Below are 9130 nucleotides of genomic sequence, written 5' to 3'. Positions count from 1 at the left end.
TGTGTGTGTGTGTGTGTGTGTGTGTGTGTGTGTGTGTGTGTGTGTGTGTGTGTGTGTGTGTGTGTGTAATTTCCATGAACAGTGACTATTACTTCCCAATGAGTTAACGTTTGGCTCTGTTTGACTTTTTCTGGTACATTCCATTGGATAGACATTACCCATGATTCCTGAGTTATGAGCAATCACCTGTTGCTTAGATATTAGCTCCATTAACAGTTGCTGATTTGTGTGTGTAAGCATAACTGAAATAATATCAATAAAGAAGTACCCGGAATGCTTGGTAAGGAAGTTAATCAGGGAAAAGCAGTAGTTCAGAGGAAATGTAGACTGACAGCGATAACTAGACAGTTTTTCGTTTTTGTCTTTTTTGAAAACTAAACGATACGATCTAATGACAGGACATTCTTTCAATATTTTTTTTCTTTTAATGTTATAACACTCTTGAAGAAGACTATATCGTCTAACATTTTCTTTGGTGTTATTCTTAAATTCGCTGCGCGCACACATGCACAAAGTCTCTCTCTCCCTCTCTCCCTCTCTCTCTCTCTCTCTCACACACACACACACACACACACACACACACACACACACACACACAAACCACCACAAAGTAGTTAACATTAAAAAATCTCACCGAAAGATTCAGTTTTGTTCTAATATTTATATTTTCCAAATTAAGTACCAGCTGCATACTGGGTTCGATTTAATCGACTGGCCCCTTCTCCGAAAGTTTTGGGCCTTGTGCCTATAGTAGAAAAAAATATTTATATTTTCCGGGCGAAATGCTTTAGCGGTGTTTCGTGTGTCTTTACGTTCTGAGTTCAAATTAAGTACCAGTTGCGTACTGCGGTTGATCTAATCGACTGCCCCCGCTCCCCAAAAATTTCGGGCCTTATGCCTAGATTAGAAAATAATAATTTAATCGTTTTATGATGTCTATCCTAAAACTTTCTTTTTCTTATTTACACCCTACAGATGACGTATTATGTAACGACTATCCGAACGGAAACAACAGAAACCCAGAAAACTGCCACAGTTACATTCCATGCTTTAACCACACTTCAAGGACTGTAATGCAATGTCCAGACCGGCTTCATTTTAGTCTTAAGCTTCAGAGATGTGTACTTGCCAAGGAAGCTAACTGCAAACTCGGTAAATATCTTGGGATTCCGGATCCCGTTTAACATTTCACGTAAACTGGGTGTAAATAAAACTCCGTCTTTATCAGTACGTTTCACTCTCCTCACACTCGACGAGATTAATTTTCAATAGGTTGAATTCTTTTTCTAACCTAATCATGTCAAATTAAATGACGGGATTATCAATTAACTGGTGTGATTATCGAGCAGAAGCAAGAATATGCTAATCATAAACGAGAATTTAAACCAAGACTGAGTATATGTCGAGAACCTAAAAGCTCGTGTAATGTATGAAAATGAGGAAACGATTCCTCGTGATTTTCTTTCATGAGATAATTAATGCTTTCAATTAATTCAATTTATTTGCAGCAATCAAGGCATGAGGATTATTATTACTGTTATTTTTATGGTTGTTGTGCTTTATTTTCTTATTTTATATCGCCTTTTGTAAACAGCGTTGTTAATTACATGTAACCAAGAAGTCATCTTAGTGTTTATTTTGAAAGTTTTTCCATGATATCAGTTATATATATGAAATGTTATGTTTTTCCATATCAGTTATGCATATGAAGTGTTTTGAGCGACTAAAATATGTGCATCTCTTCAAATTCATGATTTAGGCCATTTAATTCATATCCTATCATTTTTTATATCTTCATATTGGTCCTCAACTCTTAACATATGTTTCTCCTTAGCGGCAATTGGAGGTTTTCTTCTGGGGTGGGGTGGGGGGTATGAACACACAAAAATACTTAAAATAAGACATGTTACCAGAATATTGAAATCTTGGTATAATCGACATGGTCAAACTTCTTGAACCATCAATCGTCATTCTGTATCTCCCTGCAGTATCTCCTAGCACTGTCTTGAGGTGCGCCACCTAGTCAAAATGAAACAACCATTTTTAAAGTTCTTTACTTCTTAGGATTAGACGCTAGTTGAGATCCTGCTATCTCTAAGGAATTTCTTTCTATCATAATCTACAATTCTCTATGAAAAAACACCATTTGTTGGTTAGCGTCCCTTAGAGAAAGCAACACTGTTACAGGTATTAAAGTCAAATAATTAAGAGTGTTCTAAGGCCTTATGCACGATCCTTTTTATTTTGGATTTTTTTTTTCGGATTCACTAAATTGAAAAGAAACTGGCCTTCAATCTTATCTACTTGTAATTTACCGTTATGTTCATTAACTGGGTTCAGCTATCGTTTTGGTTATATCGGTTGACTCAGCCAAAAATATGTCATAATAGCGATCAACACACCAAAAGACCAAGAGATAATTTGGAAAACCGAATCGACTTGTTAGTTCACAGTCGACTGTCGTTCGAACTATTTTCACTTCGTCCTTGTGAGTTGGTCACGAAAGAAAGGGAAGTGTCCATGATCTTTGTAAATCCTTTCAAACTTGTGAGAGCTTAGGCATTTGTAGGTCTATGTAAGCATGAAACGGCTGAATTCTGGCGAGAAAATTTTGGAGAAATATTTTGTACAGGATCTAGGAGATGAAATACGGTGAAGATGACGGAATGAGGAAAAGAGACGAATGGACTGGATGGGTTTAGATGAAATGAATACGCATCTAGATGATTCAGAAATAATAGAGATTATAGTGGTAAATAAATAAGATACAAAAAGATGTTGTTGCGTGTTCGCGAGGGAATCCTTAACAATCATTCAAATATTTTATTGAATATAGAAGAGGATGACTGCATGTGAAAAAACAGAGCAACCCATTAATATAAGTACTAAGAAATTTTGGAAAGGCATCGCGTTCTTTCTCTTATACATTAGTGTAATTTTACCTCAATAAATCTTTAGTTACGATTAATAGTAGTTGTTTTTGAAGATTATTTAAAATTCACTCCAGTCTTCTCCGATCTTACTAAAACGTTGTTTTTATTGTGTTTACTTTCAGAAAAATCGAAAAATTAATACTAAGCTTACGTGGACACGGTTTTCTGACTTTTGAAATTTCTGTTGAATGAAAACCCGGATGAATTCGTTTTGTTATTATTTCTTTATCGATTGTTTATAATATATCCAGTTTTACAATAAACTACAAATGCCTTCTGACCATCACGTGTTATAGATGTGATTTTTCTTCCTCAACTACAAGCCTCGTTTTCAAGCATGGCGTCTTTTTTTTCTCCCTTTTCCTTGTCTTCCTTCTTCACCTCAACTCTTTCCTCTTGCATTCTCTTTTCTCCGTTTACCTATTTCTTCTCGTTTTCTTTTCCTTTTTCTTTTTTTGTCTTTTTTTTTTTGTCTTCTATCAACAATATCGCTATTTACTATTTGTGTCTGCGCAAAAGGGCGAGGAATCAGCAGAGTCGTTAGTGTGTCGGATAAAAAATTCTTTACGGTATTTGTTCCGACTATCTGAGCTCTCAGTTCAAACCCAACCGAAGTCAGTTTTGCCTTTCATGTTTCAGGCATCGTTAAAATAAAGTACCTGTCAGGTACTAGAACCATTTAATTGATTTACTCATCTACCACCATCACAAAAAATTAGTCCTTTTGTCTTTGTTAGAAACAATTGGTAGGACGGTCCAGCGGAGGATTGACAGAATCATTAGTGAGTCGGACAAAATACTTAGCGGCATTTCTTCCAACCGAGTTCAATATTGGCTTTCACCCTTTCGTAAAAAAAAGTACTGGTAAAATACTGGACGCAATGTAATCGACTAACCCCTTTCTTATATTGTGCTAAAATGCGAAACAGTTGAAGCAACGAACTGGCAGAATGGTTAGCACACCGGACAAAATGCTTAGTGACATTTTTCCAGTTTTATGTTCTGAGTTCGCATGCAGCTGAGGTCACTTTGTTTTATCCTTTCAGGACCGATAAAATAAGTACCAATCGAATACTAACGTCAATGTAATCGACGTGCCTTCTCCTCTTAAAACTGCTTGCCTTGTGTCAAAACTAGAAAGAATTATTCTTTTTTCTGAAACTTCAAAAGTTCAGTTTTGTAAGGAGATAGATCAAACCTCAGTATATTACGCTCGCATTTTCCTTCTTCCTGGAAGTGGTGAAAACCCAAGTCAACCGTGGTAGAATTTTGACTCAAAATGTTTACCACTCACCGTTTTTAGCCACCAATGTGCTTATAATTTCCCATGTTGAAAAATCATGCGCATTTTCAGTGTAAGCTAGATTCTCACATTGGTTACCATGACAATCATTTGAAACCAATTATAGATATCGCCTTTACTATGGCAGTAATTATCTATTACTACTACTACTACTACTACTACTACTACTACTACTACTACTACTACTACTACTACTACTACTACTGTTTCAGAGTCTATGGTCAAAGAGATAAATGTTTGTGGAATATTCAACCACTTCGACTATAATCCAATGAGTAAGTAATACAGTTGGAATACTCATAGTTGAAACCAAGGTATACACATACATATACGTATCCACACACACACACAACATACATACATACATACATACATACATACATACATACATACATACATACATACATGGCCGCTAGCGGTTTCAAGAATAGAATTAGTTACATGCCAGATCCTAACCCCTCCAAGAGAAAATGCCACCGGAAAGTGTTATGGTTTACACTGCCCTTCTCTTTAAGTGCTAAAACCCGAGTAGGTAAGCTTTTCCTTAGCTTAGTAGACAAGCACTTTCCCCGTACAAATAGGTTCAGCAAAATATTTAACAGGCATACCCTGAGAATTTCCTTTAGCTGTACACTTAATGTTAAAAAGATTTTAGTAAGTAGACCCACGCCCGAGACAGAGGCACTCGGGCATTTACCTGAATAGCAGAAGCGAAATTTTTAATTCTTGCCCATATGAAAGTAAGTGCATCCTATCATACCTGCGTGCCCCATCATGATATAATCACCAGTTCTCCAACTTCATCCCCACCACCACTACCACCAATGTCTGGGAGTCCGGCAAAGAGTTTGGCCAGAACATGCACTAATGTACTCACAAACAAACACACGTGTCACAGCACGGCGGACACCTAGACAAATAGACTTGCTTCCATCACCCCTAACATAAGCAGCCATGCATATTGTTCTCCTACACACACCGCATGCACACACAAATGCCCCACAAATTTAACCAATACTTAAAAGACAGGAAACACACTAACGAACACAAATGTGTATAGCCAAAGCAAAGCTTATACATATAATACCACTACACACTTTCCATTTCCACAAGAACATCAATCTTAAAGACATACACATTTCCCACAAACTCGTTTCCAGAAAACTCTTGCCGACTTGCAACAAAATCACCCACAGTGACGATGTTTGGTATCAAGGGACATAACTTTTAAAATCCTGCTCGATTCGTTTCATTATCTTTTCACAGCAACCACAAACCGGATGTGTCTATTCACCTCCAATAATAGAGAGCCATATTTCATTCCATATGAGCGCAGAGTTATATAATCGGACTGTTACTTGACACTCCGTTGAGCCCCAAGTGCAAACCGATTGAGTAAGATCAGCCGTAATGGATATATAATACTGTACACTTCGATTAAAATGTGTGTGCGCGCGCGCGCGTGAATTTTATCCATAACAATGAGAATGTATATTGTTTCGCCCGAGGTCTCTTCAGAGACTACATCGGGTTTGTGTTGACAGCTAGTTATCTTCAGAAACTAGGTAGAAATACGGAAATACGGATGGACACAGGGTAGGAGGATAATCATAATAGACTTGAGGTTGTGACAGAAAGAAGGATTTATAACACATTCATTTAGTCCTGCCCAACCTTGAATAGACTGGATGGTCATAGCTGGAATGCCTCTAACGATAAGTCTGCTCTCTTGGTCTTGACCTAGCGCCAAACAAAGACGACTATATCAAGTTCAATATCAATTATAAACAATTCGAACCAATTCTGAAGCCTCCACAAGAACCGTCAACATGCTAAAAATAGTAAAATAAATCTCTCTCAAACCACAGGATTTTGTTTTTAAAATGGAAAAAACACTTTGAATAATGTAATTCTAGTTATACTATGTCTGTAAAAAAACAGACTGGATGATCATGGATGGAATGTCATTGACCAGGGTTGACCTTGGACTAAAGAACAACATCAGCTAAGAACAAACTACCCAAAATAACTGTTTCATTTATTCCTTTGATACCTTTGGGAATGGCTTCATCGTTATGTTTCTCATTCTTCACTCTCATATAAAGCAAGAATCTTGTGTCTGGTCAATAAGAAACCAATGTTTTCTTGGATAGTTGACTGGATAGGGCATCAGACAACTACCCGAAATTCAACCGTTCGAATCCTGTCAAAGGATCTGTACTAAGATAATGATTGGCAGCGTTTGCTCTCACAAACCGAATTCACCTAAATATGATTTAGTACTACGGACTGGTATATTTTGCCACCGTAATCAACGACATTACTATAAAACTACTGAGTATTTCATTGGTTTTTAGTGTTCAAATTCAGCAGTGTTGAATACCATTATCCCCCTCTATATAAGTGAAGACGCGTGACGTAGTTGTTAGGGTGTTGTACTCATGATCGCAAGATCGTGGTTTCGATTCCCTAACCGGACGTGCGTGTTCTAGGGTAAAACACTTCATTTCACGTTACTCCAGTCCACCTAGCTGTAAATGAGTAAATTTGCGGTGGATTGGCGGATTGGCGGATTGGCGGATTGGCGGATTGGCGTCTCGTCCAGGGGTATGTTGTGATCTCAGTCGCTTATACGCCAAGGAGACCGAGTAACTGGCCCTATGAGTCCCAGGACTCGAAATAGTAATGTAAATGTCCATCTATATAACCCAAGTGTACCATGAAAGTAAGCATGGTCACTCGTTCTCAAACACAAGGAGAATGCATGTTTCTGATTTATTTCAAAACTTTCACTGTTTATAATACAGAATTTTCTAACACTGCAAATAATAAACTGTGAAAATCTTCACTTTTGTAACATATACATAATTTTAATTTAGAACTAAAATCTTCTCTATGTCTACTCATAGGTTTATTTATATAGAAACAGGGCTCAATACCAACGCCTGTTGTTCATCTTGTGAGCCCCAAAAAGCTAACTTATACATCATGTATAGAGGTAATTTTTTTATTATTTAGAAGTTTGGCTGTGAAGACGTGAAATGTTTTGAAGTATTTTCTTCGGCGAGCAATAGTAACAGTTGGAGTTGTATACTCATATTTGTTTAACAGTAATCTTTTAGGCAGCTGGGATTAGGCCCCAAATAAGAAATCCCCAGACAAAATACCATTATAGCTTCCTTGGAAATTTTTCTACATATTTATTTTATGCATGTATTCAAATAAAAACTGTAACATAGGTTAATCTTGTGACCGGTGGTACTAGGAGCAGATATGGATTACCAAGCTGCTGAGCTTTTAAGCATGTGTAGGATTATAAATGATAGTTTATAATAAAAAGAAGAAATAAACATGTCGGAAAGTCTTTAAAACTCTTTCCTCAGAAGCATTATGAATATATTTAAAACAGCATTTTTCTATATTTGCATGTAAACAAAGATATTCAGAATTTATTAAAAAGCAAAAAATACAAATGGAAGGCAACTACATCAACCACAATGTTATTTGTCAATCAACCGGATTTTTTTGTTTCCTTTTTGTTTTCCTTTCTTTTTCTATTTTTTGCCTTCATTTTCTAAAACCACTTTGGCGAAAGTTAAGAATCTATATTTGAAGAAATGCTTCTTCTAAAAGTACGAATCTTGTTGCAAATGGATATCATTTCTGTCAGATGAAATTAACTGAGAATATTTCACCCGTCTTTTTTTTTTTAACACTGTAATCATGAAACCTCACATTGATGGGGAAAGATAAGAAAACGCAGTCACATTTATACTTTTCTCATGAGCATTAGTGACACAAGTAAAATAGTTCCAAGTGGGTGCAGGCACTACTGTGTGGTCAAGATGTCTCAGGTCAACCAATACCTCGTGAGGAGAATATGGCAAATAGAGACTGCGTGCAAGCCCATACATACATACAAACGAGCAAGCAAACAAACTGACACTCCGTCGGTTACGACGTGGGTTCCAGTTGATCTGATCAAAAGAATAGCCTGCTCGTGAAATTAACATGCAAGTGGCTGAGCACTCCATAGACACGTGAACTCTTAACGTAGTTCTCAAGGAGATTCAGCATGACACAGAATGAGACAAGGCTGACCCTTTGAAATACATGTACTACTCATTTTTGCCATCTGAGCTGACTGGGGCAACATGAAATAAAGTGTATTGCTCAGGACACAGCGCTCCACCAGGAATTGAACTCACGACCTTACGATCGTAAGCCGAATACCTTAACCACAAAGCCACGCGCCTTCAACAGTTACATAAAATGTGAGAAACTAAATGGAATTCACGAGCCACTACGATCGTTTCGACCCATCATACACCGGTACCTTACAGGTGAGATGTACAAACAATTATCATGCATCATAGGAGCAGATGCGTCTCGCCTGGTGATTTTTAAAAAGGTATCTCGTTTATTACTTGTTGTTTCGTTCATTTCTATAACAATACATTTTGGTCAGCGTGGCAAAAGGAGACGGATAGTATGTACTATAAACTCTACGGACACAAAAGAATTCCTGAAATAAATCCAGTTGTGCATACCTCCATAGTGTTGTTGACATCAGGTAGCCGAATACTGTAGACGGCCTTTAAATAGCATACTACAAGGTGGGACCGATAGAATAAGTACTAGGCTTCCAAAGAATAAGTCCTGGGGTCGATTTGCTCGACTAAAGGCGGTGCTCTAGCATGGCCACAGTCAAGTGACTGAAACAAGTAAAAGAGTAAAAGAGTATATATCAGCAAATAAAGAGAAAAAGAACGGTGATATTTGAACTAATTGTTTAACGTTAGAATCATTTCCTTATCAGACGACGTTAATGTTTATTATTTGCATAATAGAATATATTATTAAAAGAGAGAGAAGGGGAGAGAGAGAGAGAGAG

At 37.1% G+C, this 9130-nt stretch overlaps 1 protein-coding gene across 1 annotated transcript in view; it reads left to right on the top strand.

The window, feature by feature from the left end:
- Positions 1-3216, top strand: part of LOC106869807 (uncharacterized) — a 9956-nt gene extending 6740 nt beyond the window's left edge. The window contains exons 2-3 of the mRNA XM_014915667.2: positions 976-1152; positions 3056-3216. Coding sequence (XP_014771153.1) covers positions 976-1152; positions 3056-3072 — 194 coding nt within the window. The 3' untranslated portion in view covers positions 3073-3216. The remainder of the gene's footprint in view (positions 1-975; positions 1153-3055) is intronic.
- Positions 3217-9130: the final 5914 nt, after the last annotated feature.

Source organism: Octopus bimaculoides, chromosome 6, assembly GCF_001194135.2.
Source record: "Octopus bimaculoides isolate UCB-OBI-ISO-001 chromosome 6, ASM119413v2, whole genome shotgun sequence".
In the NCBI taxonomy this organism is placed as follows: domain Eukaryota; kingdom Metazoa; phylum Mollusca; class Cephalopoda; order Octopoda; family Octopodidae; genus Octopus; species Octopus bimaculoides.
Note: the sequence above shows the minus strand (reverse complement) of the source record. Positions and strands in the feature narration are given on the sequence as shown.